The 16,725-nt window shown below is 34.0% G+C and overlaps 1 protein-coding gene across 5 annotated transcripts in view; it reads right to left on the reverse strand.

Annotated features, from left to right (window-relative positions):
- ZDHHC17 (zinc finger DHHC-type palmitoyltransferase 17) overlaps positions 1–16,725 on the reverse strand; it is a 104,002-nt gene that overhangs the window by 16,200 nt on the left and 71,077 nt on the right. For 4 of the 5 annotated variants that reach the window (XM_053895738.1, XM_053895737.1, XM_053895734.1 and 1 more), the window contains 6 exons: positions 10,221–10,343; positions 8,966–9,028; positions 5,967–6,060; positions 5,016–5,099; positions 3,605–3,762; positions 2,803–2,897 (listed from right to left, as the gene is read on the reverse strand). In XM_053895738.1, coding sequence (XP_053751713.1) covers positions 2,803–2,897; positions 3,605–3,762; positions 5,016–5,099; positions 5,967–6,060; positions 8,966–9,028; positions 10,221–10,343 — 617 coding nt within the window. Of the gene's footprint in view, positions 1–30; positions 337–2,802; positions 2,898–3,604; positions 3,763–5,015; positions 5,100–5,966; positions 6,061–8,965; positions 9,029–10,220; positions 10,344–16,725 lie in introns of those variants that run through there. The other variant, XM_053895736.1, reaches the window with a different exon arrangement.

A 16,725-nucleotide genomic window follows, 5' to 3' on the forward strand; every position in this document is an offset into this window, starting at 1 on the left:
CAACAAAAAGAAAAAGAAAAAGCCTATTAGTACAGTAATTTGATATATGAGTTTAATTTAATTTTGGTGTTAAATATATACTTTCCTAAACTTAAAAACTCAGGTTACTTTCCAGAAAGAACCTGTTTGTTTATAACTCTACCAAATATATATGCATTAATGTTTCTTCATAGTTCTGCCAACACTAATTTTTCTTCTCTCTTTTGTTAATTTAATGGGTTACACAATTATATTTTAAAGTTATTCAAATCTGCATTTCTTTCATTCCTGTGTCCTATGTAATTTTTTTTATAAAACTCTTCCTTGATGGGCAGCTCTTTGGCAAGGAGACAAAGTCTATCCAAAATTGAGAAAGTAAAAGGCAAAATGATTACAAACAGCATGAATCTGGCAATGTACCTAAAAGTAACAATTTAAGAAAAGAAATGTCAAGGGTAAGTTCAGGGAATTTTAGGACTTGAAGAATACCTCTGGAAAAGCAGTCACAGTTTTCCATTTTATATAATAATCATGCCTATGGGAGAATTCTCAAAACCACCCAACTCCCTTATTTTTGCTTTCATTTAACGGTTTGTATGCTTTCCAGAAGCATGCAATAATTAATAGCATCACAAAAAATTGAAGGCCAAGTAGCTTGAGTAAAAATCAAAAGTTTTAAATACTTCATATAATTAGGAAACTACTACTTTTCAGCATCAAACTAAATGTAAAATTAAATATATACATATATATTTGAACTATATATTGAGCTATTTGAGCTATATATCTGAACTACTGAACAGCATAGTCTCTTCAATAAATGATGTTGGGAAAACTGGACAGCTACACACAAAAGAATGAAACAGGTCCACTATATCATACCGCACACAAAAATTAATTCAAACTGGATTAAAGGCTTAAATGCAAGATATGAAACCACAGAATTGCTAGAAGAAAACATAGGTGGTCAGCTCCTTGACATGGATCTTGGCAATGAATTTTTTAATATAAACCAAAGCAAAGTAAACAAGTGAGACTACATCAAAGTAGAAAGCTTCTGTACAAGAAAAGAAACCCTCGACAAAATGAGAAGGCAACCTACTGAATGGGAAAAAGTATGTGGAGATCATATACAATAAGGGATTAATATCTAAAATATATAAAGAACTCCTACAACTCAAGAGCAAAGAGAACTCATACAACTCAAAAGAAAAAAACAATTCAATTAGAAAATGGGCAGAAGATCTGAACAGACATTTTTCCAAAAACATAGAGATGACGAACAGATACATGAAAAGATGCTCACTAATCTTCAAAGAAATGCAAATCAAAATCACAATGAGATAGCACTTCACATCTGCCATCTGCTAGGATGGCTAGTATCAAAAAGATAAGAACTAACAAGTTTGGTGAGTATGTGGAGAATAGGGATGTCTTATGCACTATTGGTGGGAAGGTTAAATTGTTGCAGCTACTAGGAAAACAGTAGAGTCCTCAAAAAAACTAAACCTAGAACTACCATATGATCCAGCAATTCCAATTCTGAGTATCTGTCTGGGGAAAAAAAAGCAAAACACCTGAAAAAACAAAAAACAAGAAACTAACAAAAAAAAACCCCACTAATTTGAAAAGATATATGTACCCTCAAGTTCACTGCAGCATTATTTACAACAGTCATGACATAGAAACAACGTAAGTGTTCATCGATGGATGAATGAAGAGAATGTGGTATATGTATGTACATACAACACACACGCGTGCACGCAGTATTATTCAGCCATAAAAAATAAGGAAATCTTGCCATTTGTGACAACATGAATGGACTTTGAGGGCTTCAGACTAAGTGAAATTAATTAGAAAGATAAAGACAAAAACCATATAATCTCACTTATATATGGAATCTAAACAAACAATACCAAGCTCACAAGGAATAGACTGGTGATTCTCAGAGGGCTGCGGGTGTGGTGTCGGCAAAATAAGTGAGAGGAGTCAAAAGGTACACACTTAGTTATAAAATTAATAAGTCATGGGGATATAATGCACAGCATTGTGACTACAGTTAATAGTTCTATGTTCCATATTTGAAAGGTGCCAAGACACATCTTAAAAAGTTCTTATCACAAGAAAAAAAATTCTGTAACTATGTATGGTGACAAATGTTAGCTAGACTTATTGTGTTGGTCATTTTTCAAGATACACAAATATCATTATGTTGTACATTTGAAATGTTATATATTACACCTCAATTAAAAAAAGGAAATATAAAATAAAACTATGTGTACAGAAATTTTTCTGTCATTCAAAGGACAAATAAAATAATTCACACTGAAAAGCAGCTGCCCTAGAGTCTAGAAAATTTCCCTATATACAAATTTCAATTGATTATATTTTAAAAATCATATTTCAATTCTCTGGATACATTCATTTATCAGTGAAAACTTGTAAAAACTTATGGCAATGTTAAAGCTGAATATTAATGTATAAAGACTTCTGTTTATACCAAATGTTAGTAGATCAATAGAGTTAGAACTGTGCAAATAAGAAAAAAAAATGTTACAAATTCACATGCAGTTAATGTGATGAATTCTAAAGTTATGGTAAACTAACCAATGCTATGTCTGGCAGAAATCTTAGAATTCAGTAGGATTTCTAAGCTATTTTACATCTTGCTAAACAAAAGAAAAATTCCCTGTTTCATATCCTATTGACATACCTAAAAAAAAATATTTCTCTTTGATGTATTCACTAGATATTTGCTAAGTTTGGTTAGTAAGGAATTTTATATGCCAAAATAAAATATTAAACTTATAAACATGTACGTACTTGAATGGGCTTTCAATAGATGTTGTTGTGACTTTAAAGTGCTTATATCTTCTGGCATTCATTCTTTCATTTGTAGTGATACCTAAACATGATATCTAGGAGGTAAGAGAAAGCAAACCATTAACTCCCTCTGATGGAAAATAAGTTTTAATGTAAAAGAAGTTAATTCTCAAGGGGGAAAAAGTGGTGAAATCTGTTTCTGTTTTTCCATTAGGAGATTGTCAAGCTTGTTTACATGGTATCACTTTGACTCTGGTGAAAAGTAGCCAGTTAAACAGGAAAAATGTTTAAAGCACAGGTGATTTGGCATTGGGCTTGGGGAGAGATGGACACTATGTACACAGACCACCTCTCCATGAGCCCCTTTAAAAAAGAGCTTTCAAAAAAATCCTTAATTTAAAAAAAGACTCTTGAATAAATACTGACATTTGTAGGTAATAAAACATTATGAATAAACACAAAACTAACGGCATCATCGATCTGAGCTCACACCTATATCCAAATGGATATAGCTGAATCAGGAACAACAGAAATACGTTTTGTCACAAGTAGTATTGAAAATTCATAATATAAAAAGAAAATTCATACTATAAGAAGGAGAGGAGGAGGGAGAGTGGGAGCTAGAAAGGAAAAGTAAAGAGTAAAGGAAGAGGAAGGAAACTAAGTGGAAAATTTTAATCCTTGAAAAGCTGGATTGGTTGGAAACAGAATGCATTATTATCTTTCAACAAGGAATGGAGTTTTAAGAGTTGTCAGCACACTAAAGAACCAGCCATGGAACCAGCCATGTACTTGCACATACCTGGTACATCTGACACATGAGTAATACAGCCACCCACATGAAATGAAAAATACTGTTCAGAAACATCCAAAACATCCAAGGTGAACATGTAGCAATTTGAGTAATATATGTCCAAAATCCATCCTTGGTGTAAGTGGTCTCACAGTGGAGTCCCCAGTCTAAAATGAGAACAGAAGTTTCACATTTACTCAGTAATCATCCAACCACCTCACGAAGACAACTGCAAGAGGCACCACTTAGAAAACATGATCCAAAAGTCTAGATTTAACTGATAACTTTCGATACAAATTGTTTATACTTTTATACTTCTAAATAATCCCTTTCTACATCAGTGAAAAAATCAGAGCAAAGATAGAAATGGACAAAGCAGCAATCTTAAAAAACAAACAAAAAAACTACTGTACTTAAATAGTATAGTTTTTATTTGATTGGCATTGCCTACATATAATGATTAACATCTTTATACAGAGATAAGGTGACATGCATATAAGTAAAAAAAATTTTTTTTGGGGGGGGGAACATATAATAAATACAATGAGATCATCTCCGTGAGAGGGGCTTTTTCCAAAACAAAAGTATCCTCTTTGAGAGTTGCTGCCATAAAAACTACTGCTGCTTTAGGCCGTATTCTCTCTCTGGTGTGTTGGGCCAGAAGTTAGGTCAAGATCTTTTATCAAATATTTCTCTCCATTAATCTCTATTTGAGGAAGTAGCCTCCTTTTTCATCAGGGCAATAACAGACATTATTCTTAATATCTGTGGGAGAAGAGGACTAGGAAATCATCCTTCCAAGTCCTATTTTTAAGCCAGGCTATAATATATATTATGATAAGTACCACCAAGCCCTGAAGTGTAGTAACTAACATCTTCATTTACCCCTTCTCAAACCATGTTCTCAGTGTAAAAAACAAAACAAAACAAAAACATCATTTCCTCTATACCCATATGATCAAGTGAATGGCAATTTATTCTTAAAAGAGTAACTTTTAATATTCTCTAGCAAGCAATAATTACACCTTACTTTTCAAAATATTTCAAGTTCTGTGTGAAGTTCACTATACTTTCCCAACTGTCTGGTAAGGAAGAGCAACTAGCACAGTCACAAAATCTGTAAGCTACTAGAGTAAGGCAAGCACGTGATGTGAAAAATGTTGATGTAGTTTACCCAAAAGCTTTGCAAAGCCTATTAAGCTAACATGTTTTTCAGAATTAACTATAATTCTGTTGCTTATGCTATATGTTGAGTATGTTTATAGTTCTGTATCTATTTTTTCCTTATGCTTCAGTGCAGTAAGGTGTCCAAAGCCATTAATTTTTAGTTAAAAGACTTATCCCCATTATATTTTGCTAACATGGTAATACGCAAAAGTATACAATTGTCTTAAGAAGGTAAAAAGCTAATTGTACTCACAAGAAATACAACCATAGATCATCCAGCAGATCATAAAAAGCAAGAAGAATAGGTAGCCCATAAAGTATCTATGGTTGCCTGCACCTAAAGAACAACACAGAAGCAATTTTTTTCAGCTAAGAAAAAACAACTAGAAATACACCTTTTGGGGATGGGGATAGACAAATGCCATGAAAGGTGTGATACAGTTTGGACAATAAACACATACATTACTTGATTAAATGCTCCTCAGGAAAATAAATGTTTTAATAAAAGTCTTAAGAATGCTTGTAACTACACGCAAAGATATAAGGACTGCAATGACATTCATTCTGAAGTCAAGAGTCCCAATGAACCAAATGAATCTCAATTCTGAGTTTTAATGTACTGTTTTGCTTTGTGAGGTTTAAAATAACTCTATTTTATCTTTATTTGCATAAACCTTATAATCCAACTTTTTAAAGGCTTCTTCTCAACGGTTATGCAATCTCTGTAATGTTTCCCTGCTGTCACCTCATAAAATCCTTAGGGTTATCTCTCAGACCACTTAGTTCACCTCCTTGGACCACACCATTCTTGAGTACTGAGGTATACAGAATTCCATCGGTCATCCCTCTCTGCTTCTGTACACAACATCCTTCCAGGTATTTTTATTGCCTTACTTTCTCCAGTTTAACTAACACACAATACTATTCTGCCTCCTTCTCAATTTCACTATTACCCATTAAAGAAAACAGGAAAGAGGCGGCACCAAAAAGAACTGATAGAGAAATATCAATCATTCCTAGACACTGGTTTTATAACTTTCTCACAGCTGAGTTGCTGTTTTATCAACCAGAAGATAACTGGGAGGAATGGGGCTGTAGTAGGGTGTAGGAATGAAGTTTCTAACATCTAATTTAACTGTAATTCACTAGTTACCTAGAATAACTTAAATGAACAACATACCTAGAAATCATTAATAAAACTTACCTACACAGTTACCCACCCATGGGCAATGATGATCGAATTTTGCTATACAGCGGTTGCATACACCACAGTGTTTGGACCTCACTGGTTTCCGTATCTGTTAACAAGCATGTTAAAAGATTATGAAAGGCATTATACCAAAGAAAGGGAAGCTGAACATTTATTTTCTCAAAATACAATTAAGAAGAAAACAAAACTCTATTTCCAAAGGAACAAAATAAAACAAAAACCACTATTGTTTTCTTCAATGGAATTTCAACTGCAACAACAAAGAAAAGACAGGATAGGGCTAGTGTGGAATATAACTCCTAAGAATGGGCAGAACCATAACTTTACAAAAGTAATTAAGAATCACAGACCTATTTGCTATTGTAATGAATGGTATTATATTTAATTCACATCCCTCACATTTCTGATTAAAAAAAATCACTCTCCAGGCTTCCAAATGAAAATCTATTGTGATTAATGGTCATGATACTGGTTCTTGTTTAATAAAAGGAAATTTTTCCTTACTAAAAGGAAGGTCAAGTTCGAAGTGAATAAAAGAACCTCTTAAAATTCAAAGTCATTAGGGATGCCTGGGTGGCTCAGTCGGTTGGGTGTCGGACTTCAGCTCAGGTCATGATCTCATAATCCATGAGTTCGAGCCCCGCATCCGGCTCTGTGCTGACAGCTCAGAGCCTGGAGCCTGCTTCTAATTCTGTGTCCCTCTTTCTCTGCCCCTCTCCCACTCATGCTCTGTTTCTTTCTCTCAAAAATAAATAAATGTTTAAAAATTTTTTAAAAATAAAATAAAATTCAAAGTCATTAATAAAATGTCTTCCCAAAGTTAACAAATCTAGCAAAAAGCAATAAGTGTACATATCTTTCTCTTTCAGTGGCTCCTGAGATCTCGGAGATTAAGGTACAGCATCTTTTCTGCTGAACTGCATGAGCCATCTGAGAAAGTACACCATGCTTAACAAGTTTAGGTAGTCCCTATTACTTGCAAAAACATAAAATACATTATTCAGCTCTTGACAAGTAATAAAAAAATTCATGTTTATGATGCCATACTATTTTAAGTATTGTGAAAAGTTTCTCTATATTACTCTGAATCAGTCAAGTGACTAAAAGAACTCATTAGTGACCTCCAAAGGGCTACGCAGACCTAATGCTGGATACGTGACAAGAGCTAGTTATCAACCCATGACAGAAACAAAATCTATAATATCCTTTACTGGTGTTTCAAAAAAACCACTGCCATTTCTCTACCAGTTTGCAATAGGTTAGACACCATTCTGAGGTACTAGGAAAAAAGCATAGGTGGACTATGTGGTCCTTACATGTACTAAAATGATCTGTGAACCCTTAAAAACAAGCGCCACTTATTCTTTACCACAGATATGAAATTAAAGCTATTTAGGAGAAAGAAGAAGGATGTATTAAACAAACTCTACCCCCACCTCCAACCCTCAGCTACATTTCCCCTTTGGGCAATACTTGTCAATGAATTCTGAACAAACACTGACACAAGGCTCCTAAACATGATAGGCTCCTCAGTTCACTTACAGAGTAATTAATTCGTTTTTAGGAAATTCTGATTTATATATGTCTTCTTAGGGACTTGTCTATTCATCAAAGTGAAGGACACCGATATTATGACAGCTACCTCTGTCAGTCTGAACTATCTATCCAGAAGTACACAGCTTACAATAACACAACATATAACAAAACATTTATACTATGATAATAAAAATAGTCTTGTTCTTGCCATCAGATATTTATTTAACAATGAAATATACCGAGTGACTCTATAAAGAATCTGTTTGCCATATGGCAAACATATCAGCCAATTCATTCTTGGCTTTGTAGAACAAAATAATATTTCCAAAGAACAGCGGAATATAAAAATGTTCTGAACGTTAAGGTGCCAATTCTGTAAATTAACCATTGTAAAGCATAGAAACAAAAACCTTTTTATAAAGAATGATTGCAAGTGCAAGAGAATCTAGTCAACACCCTAAAGTTGCTACCAAAAGTAAAGCAGTATACATTCTGAATACTGAAAATCATAACTGTTTGGTCAAAGAATGTTAGGTGAAACAAAGGATCTGTAGAGTTACAGCTCCACTTCAAACACCCACTCCATAATCCTGAATTAAGTCAATTCTCTTGTTATTATTCACATGTTAAGACATTAGTTCAGTTGTAGTCTATATCTTAAAAGTATAAAAGAGCATTTAGTTTCAGGTATGATTTAGGGATTATTTCTATTTTTACAAAGGAAAACATGGTTTAACCACTGTGGCAGTCTATAGATTTTTCACAAGAACTAATCATAAATATTAAGAAAATAATTAAAATACAAATAGTATTATGCTATAGAAATCTGGGATGTCTATGAAAATAAACAATGTCAGTACTACTATACCTGATTCCATAAATAAATGCTATTTAGTTTCATTTATATCTTTCTTTATGACCTGGTTTAAGATGACAACTTTTAATATCAATGACAAAACAGTGCTCAAAGCTGCAAAAACACTCTACTACAAAGAGATAACTACTCAAACGGAACCATTTTACAGGCCATGTTGTCTTAAAAGTTATCTAACGGATTTTCCCACTGTGACCTTTAAATAGAATAAATTTTTTCTTAAAAATACCTAGGGAAACAATATTAGAGAATCATAGTAAACCTTGTTAGTACTTTATTGCTTAGTTTCTTTGTTGAGTTACATATTAAGAAAGAAAAAGAGATTAAGGATGAATATGAATGAATGGCACCTCGAATCAGAAGTATAGTCCAGGTCTACCACCAGGGTGGATAAGCAGATTGGGAGGAGACATCTTTTTACCATCTTTCTTCTTGTACTACGGTCTAAAAGGCACTTGTGGGGGAATGTGGAGGGCCTGAAATGTGCTCAGCAGAAGAAACTGTTCTCCTTGTTCCCCACCCCTTCTATGCTATGCCACTGCCATGGGAAGAGAAAGGAAAGAATAAAGAAAAAAAATACTACCAAACAGGTACTGCAGAATATACTGAGGTCCAGACTTCCTGTCTCTGCAAGTTCAACTATGGTCTGTGAATTAAAAAATATATATATTTTATTCAAACTGAACAATGTTCACCAACTATAGTGCCATCAATATGAATCACTAAACATGATGTTCATTTTTAATTAACCAATGTTTTCAGTTCAAAATAATAAAATCTTTCATTCATTTACTTCTGCTATTACATCACTAAACATGATGTTCATTTTTAATTAACCAATGTTTTCAGTTCAAAATAATAAAATCTTTCATTCATTTACTTCTGCTATCTCATTGTAATGTGAACACAGGAATTTTATTTCTTGGATATCTGAAAACAACTCTAAACTTAGGGGGATACTTACTCCTCTGAGAATACAACTAAGTTACCTACACTAAGAACAGGACTATATAGGCTGTGATGACTAAGACATGAAAATAAACTTAAGTTCAATAAAGAACTGAAATCTTCAGAACTGGATTATGACTAAGAAAACCTAGCAAATCAATTAGCAGTAATGTCTGAAGAAAACTAAATATAAGGGTAGCAACCCCTCTGCAGCCTAGAGAAGGGGGGGATTAGTCCTTAGGAACTTGCTAGTGCTCTAGTCTTTCATAGACAGAAATAATTCATTAGGATTTGTTTTGTTTTCAGAGACTGGATAAAATAGCTCTTAAGATAATTTAACTGCCTCCAGTCTAATTCTCTTATGTGACACCTTCAGACTGTCAATTTGGTTTCCTAAGTACCTGAGCTTTAGGTGAGAGGTGCTGTGGATTAGATATAGATATAGATATAGATATACACACACACACATATATACATATATATATGCATATATAATATGTGTGTGTGGTGTATAAAAATATTATTAAAACAAAATATGTGCACTATCAACCACTTTTTTGGTCTTCCAGTTACACATTTAACAAACATTTACTGAATTCATTATTATCTGCTGAGGGTTTACAGAGATGTTTAAAATATTGTACTCATCCCTCAAAGCAATCACAATTCTTATAAAGGACAGAAACATGAAATTTAAAAATGTCATGGAAGTGTAAGGACAGGCATTCAGGAGTACCGAGGGCGAGCAATAATTATGCACAATCTCAGTTTGGTTTGAAACTTTTTTATGTTCTAAAAGACAGTTTCTTTCTTTGTACTCTAATAACTGGTATAAATACTGATAATTTCACAATTAAACACATGTGACTAGTTAGATTCTATCTTGCTACCTTTTTCTTTTGTTCTTCTGTAGCTTTAATAATCCCTGGATCTGATTTCCAAGATTTTCCAAAATTGTAGAAAAGTGCAACACTATTGGCAAGGAATGGAAGATGGATAAATAAAAAATTGAGATGTGACTAAAGTTAAGGAATCTAAAGCAATGATAAATGAATTACTATTATAGGTAAACTTATAATCTGTAAAATTTTACCATACGTGCTCACATGCACGCACACACACACAAAACACCTACCAATAAAAAAAAAAAATACAAGCTGATTTATCTATTATTACATCAAAATAAATATACTTTTAAATTATGTTCATAACTGAATGGAAAAAGTAAAAATGTGATTTCTTTATAAACTTTAAGTCATGTAGGATTGGCTTATCTGACCCTTTAAAAAAGTCAGTGATGCATTAAAAATTCAGTGAATCATTATTTTTAAATGACCATTTCTCCTTTTAGTATATGTGCTGCCAAAGCGAGCACACCATTACTCCTTTTGATCAAAAATGAAGGGAATTCTCATCTTCAAAGTTATATTAGTATATTGCTTTATCTCTTTGCATTAAAACCTTTATATATCTACTAGTTAAGATATCACACCCATGCATTTAAAAGACTGCTTTTAAATTCTTTCCATTGCTTTTTTGAACACAAATTGACCTTAATTTTAGAAAACTATTTAGAAACTTTCTTAAAACAGAAGTTTCCATGTTCACATTTTTCTACCTAATGAAAATGTAAGAAATGTACTAACCTTTATAAATATAAATGAGGAATCAAAAACTATTTTAAATAACACTAAGAAAAATAATGTTGCTAGAGCAACAATTTTCTGAGACACAAATATCTGAAATACTCAAATACCATTTTCAAGATTTTATGTTGGCACAAGTATCAACAGCTAAGAATCTCTTGAGAATAAAGCTGGGTAAATGCATATGCAAAGAATATGAAGTCTGGTACTATTCAGGAGCAGGACCTTTATTCACTATAACAATTTCGAAAGGTGCTAAATGTAACTAAATAGCTCAGCTTCTTACAGCCTGGACTAAATTTGTGAGGGGGCTAAACAGCAGCTCAATAAATGTCTACAGTTTTGAAGGGGATATTCAAGAATTAAATATCAGATGAGCTTAAACAACTTCTTTGCTTGGTCTTTAAAAGTGTGGAGATTAGATATCTTCAAATGGTAGTTTGAACTTAGCTTTAATAATACGTCACACCAGTTAATTTTTAAACTTAAAAACAAAAATTTACAAACTCTCCACAAATGGCCTGGTTGTTCTTTGTAAAGGTTTAAAACAACTTTTTTTTTTCCTGATTAAAAGAAAAAAAAAAAAAACACTAAAAAAGTATAAAGGCAAAAATACCTCCACAATCCAGAGATAATTCCTTTTATATTCGGTATTCTGCATTTTTAATCAAAATTGAGACCATGGTGTTTTATGAACACTAGTAAAACAAATAACACTTATTAATTGACTGTCTGCCATTTAATCTGCATGAAAACTATGATATATACTACAGTTATCCCCACGTTAACATGTGACAAACCTGAGGCAGAGGTTAACTAAACAGTCCAAAGCTGCAGAGTAAATTAGAGGTGGAGGAAATATTAAAATGTGGGCTCTTTTTACCTGTGCTATTCTGATTCTCCAAAGCACTCAGCAGAATATCCTAGGCCCTTAAATATTACGGAGACAATATCTTTGGGTATGAACATATTTAAGGCTTGATGTATATTTTTTATACTGTCAGATTATTTCCAGAAAGATATACCAATTTATAATCCCGCTAACAATACATATTGCTTGACTACCACATTTTCATCAAAGAAAAAAGTTGTCAATTTTAGAAGTAAAAGAAGCTCTATTTGACTTAACTTGTACTTTTGCTTTTACGTTTAGTCTTCTAATTAAATAAAAAAAGAAGTACGTGTCGTCAATATTTTCATTTAAATGTTTATGGAATATTGTTTTACATTTAACTCTTTAATCCACTTGGATGTTACTTTGATGCCTGCTGTGAACTGCAGCTCTGATTTACCATAATACCCAACAAAATAAAATAAAAACAGTAAATCAAATTAATCAACTATCTACAAAACACCAGAGACAGCTTCAAAAAGGGGAAATGCCACACTATACCATAAAGTTCAACCTGAGGTCAAGAAAAGACAACAACTCTGGAGAGGCAAGCTGTTTGGGGTTGTTCTTAATTTGTATTAAGTGGTATGGAACATGCGGATAAGAATAAAAAGGCAGAATTCCCATTAGTCCCACCCTGGCCCTCTGCTATGGACTGAATCATGCCCCCCCCCCCCTCACTCCCCCCACCCCCCAAGTTCATATGAAGCCCTAGCCTCTAATGCAACTGTTTCTGGAAACAGGGTCTCTAGGAGGTAATTAAACAAGTTCCTAAGGGTGCGACCCTAATCTAATAGGACTGCAGCTATGTAAGATTTAAAAGGAAGAAAGAAACCTCACTCTCTCCCCCTGCTCTATGGGACATAGGGAGGAGGTGCCTACTTGTAAGACAGGAAGAGAATCCTCACCTGAATATAATCATGTTGGCATCCTGATACAGAAGTGTGAGGAAATTAATTTCTGTTGTTTAAGCTAGCCAGTCTATGTTACTTTGTAATGGCAAAGGTCTAAACATCAAAAGAATTCACTTTTCTTTAAATTATTCTATAGCTTAAATAGACTTTCAATCAAAATTGCATTAGGCTTTTCACAGAACTTAAACAGCTAATCCTAAAAAATTTAATCAGAAGCACAAAGGGCCAAAAAACTAAAACATTCCTGAGAAACAAAAACACTGCGAAACTTGGCCTAACAGATATCATGATTTAAGAAAAAAGCTTTAGTGGGGAGGTGGTGGGAGGGGGTGAAACAGGAGAAGGGGATCAAGAATACACTTACAATGGTGAGCACTGAGTAATGTATAGAATTGCTTAATCACGATTATTGTACACCTAAAACTGATATAACTGTGTGTACTGGAAGGAAGAAAGGGAAAGGAGGGAAGGAGGGAGGGGGGAAATGAAGGAAGAAAAGGAGAGAAAGAGAGGAAGAACAAAGGAAGGAAGGAAGGAAGGAAGGAAGGAAGGAAAGAAGGAAGGAAGGAAGGAAGGAAGGAAGGAAGGAAGGAAGGAAGGAAGGAAGGAAGGAAGGAAAGATATAGTAGTAAGATAATACAGTACTGGCACAAGAGATCAATAAACTGAACAGAGTAGAGAAAAACTGATAAATATCAAGGTTGATACTGCAACTGAGTGAGGAAAGGGTATGTTGGAGCAATGAGTTCCTGAATAAGCAGAAAGGAAGACACACACACGCTCCCCTCACATCATTCATTATACAGAGTAGTCAAATACACATGAATTAAGAAATAAATTAGAGATTATCTTTAATAACTTCAGAGACACCTGCATGTGTGTGTATATGTACACACACACACACACACACACACACACACAAATGATATACAAGAATATTTATAGTAATATTGTCAGAATTCACCATTGGTGGTGACTGGATACCTGAAGATAAAGCTTAGAGAATATTACAAGTAAACTAGAAAAGATACACACAAAAAAACTAAAGAAGTCCTCTAACAGTAAACTACAGGAAAAAATGCTTAAGAGAAAAATGCATAGGAGAGGATGGTGAAAACAATAATTCTTCAATGTCTTCATTTTTATATATGTAGTCATCCCAGTTCCAGAAGAGCTTCGTAACTATCTTCAGTTTATGCTTAAAATCTGACTGAAAACTAATTTATTTTTAGACATAAAATTTCTAATAACCTATCATCAATATTTCACAAGTGGTGCCAACACAATAAACAACTGATTGTACTGGCTATGAATGAATTTCAGAGTTGTCTGATTATAAGAGAAAAATGGTCAATGAACAACATTTTCAAATAAAAGGACAAGAAACAAAATAAAATCAGTCATGAATCTAACACAGAGATAACAACTGTTAACATTACATGTACCCACTTTTCAACTCTTATCCTTTACACATTTTAAAATTAGAATCACTCTGTAAATATAATTTAATATATTTTTTCACTTATTACATCCTAAGTATAAGCCCACATCAAGTCTTAGAAAAGCATTATTAATGGCGATTTTATCCCATACTACACATAGCTAATTGATAAAAACTATTTCCCATTCAGGATGGATACTCAGGTTGTTTCCATTTTTTTTTCCTATTAGTACTATGATAAACAGCTTTGTAAATACATTTTTGATCTTGTCTCTTATGATTTACTTATGAATGTTTAAGGGTTTTTTGTTTGTTTGGAGAGAGAGAGAGACAGAAAGAGAGGGAGGGAGGGAGGGCAGGAAGGAGAGAGGGAGGGAGAGGGGGGGGGAGAGAGAGAGAGAGAGAGAGAGAGAGAGAGAGAGAGAGCGAGCATGAGCATGCACATGAGGGGGGGGAGGGGGGCAGGCCGGGGGAGGGGGACTGAGGGGGTGGAGAGAGAGAGAGAATCTCAAGCATGCTCCATGCCTAGCACAGAGCCTGACAAGGGCCTTGATCTCAGGACCATGAGATCATAAACTGGGCCGAAATCAAGAGCTGAACACTCAACTAAGCCACCCAGGCACCCCAGTTAAGGATATGTTTAAAGCTCTTTCTACATGTTGCTTTCCAGCAAGGTTTAAAAACTGAAAATTATGTTCACATTTGAAGATACACTGTTATCACATCAAAAAGGTGGGTGCTATACTAGACTCTTGATAACCTATCCATGTGACTTTGAGCAAGACATACAACTTCTCTGAACCTCAAGGGTTCCTTCCAACAGTTGGAAAACAGGATTAGGATTTGTGTGGTTTTTCTAATCTCAAAGAATTGCTCTGAGAACCAGGTCACACAATAGATTTGAAAGAACTATAAACCAAAAAGCGCTGAATAAATATAAGGTATATAGGAGATGATAATTACTATTTTTTTAATGTTTATTTTTGAGAGAGAGACAGAGTGTGAGTGGGGGAGGGGCAGAGAGAAAGGGAGACAGAATCTGAAGCAGGACCCAGGCTCTGAGCTGTCAGCATAGAGACCGACATGGGGCTCGAACTCACGATCTGTGAGATCGTGATCTGAGCTGAAGTCTGATGCTTAATCGACTGAGCCACCCAGGCGACCCTGAGATGATAATTATTTAATGAATAATAGAAAACATTAAGAACTCACTTGTAAGAATAGTTTATATCAATATAAAATTCATTATCACCACAATAACACTTAAGTTGGGTATATTATGAGAAACTAAAGTTTATACAGTTGATCCTCATGCCTACTTCCTATAAAATTTATTTGTAACCCTAAAATCAATATTCACGGTACTTTTTTAGTCATCATGGGTATGTGCAAAGTAGCAAAAAATATGTATCTCCCTATGCACGTAGTGCCAGCTGAGTTGAAAGGTCTATTCTGTGCCACACTTTTGCCTGTTTGTGTTTTTTGTTGGTGATTTTACTGTTTAAAATGGCCTCCTAGTGAAGTGCTGAGGTGTTATCTCACGTTCCTAAACACATGAGGGCTGTGATGTGCCTTACAGAGAAAATATCAGATATAAGCTTTGTTCAGGCATGGGTTATAGTGCAGCTGGCTGTGAGTCCGACGTTAATCAATCAACGATAAATCTTAAATTTGGTACTGAAACAGAAACACACATAAAACCAAGGTTATGTACTGACTGATGGACAAAAATGTGACCAGAGCCTGACATTTTCTTCTTCTCCAGGAGCAATAGGTTTAGTATTTGCTAATTCAGTGTTTGCAGCAACTTTATAGAACATAATTACCACAAATAATAAAAATTGACTGTAACTCTTATTTTCCACAACCAATCAGTTTTAATTACATACGCAGTCATGAGTTGCATGAGGAAAGAGGTACAAGCAACAACAGAGAGGCTGAGGTCAATAAGAGAGGCAGTCCCTGATAACAGCTGCTATTTTAACTCTATATCTTAATCATTATTTTATATCATGAACCTCATGACTCTTTCCTGTCTAACACCCCTTGTGCTTCCATTATAAATTATTCTGGGTTCTTTCTGTTTTCTTCCTATAGGTTTCTTGAGTTCCTATCTCTGGTCTCAGAAGTTTAATACTTAAAAAGAAAAAAATATAGCTCTAATATCATATAAGGTCTAGAGATATGGTTCTTTTATAACATAGATAAGTATAAAACAATTTTTTATAATCAGAATTTAAAGTTATTTGTGATTTCATTCCACATTCTATGAGTAGCATATACACATATACAAACATCTGAATAAAAGAAACCATAAATGCACAGTTAAAACTGATGTAGACAGACACAATGATCCAAAAAGTCATGCAGAAGATAATAACACGTACTTATTTACATTTGTTACATGTCAGGTATCCTAAGCTTTATTACATTCATGCTCAAGACTTCTGTGAGACAGTACTATGATCATCACTCCTGTGCAGACAAGTATGAAACTTGGTA

This window comes from Panthera pardus, unplaced genomic scaffold (assembly GCF_024362965.1).
Source record: "Panthera pardus isolate Hobbes unplaced genomic scaffold, ASM2436296v1 HiC_scaffold_6, whole genome shotgun sequence".
NCBI classification, from domain to species: domain Eukaryota; kingdom Metazoa; phylum Chordata; class Mammalia; order Carnivora; family Felidae; genus Panthera; species Panthera pardus.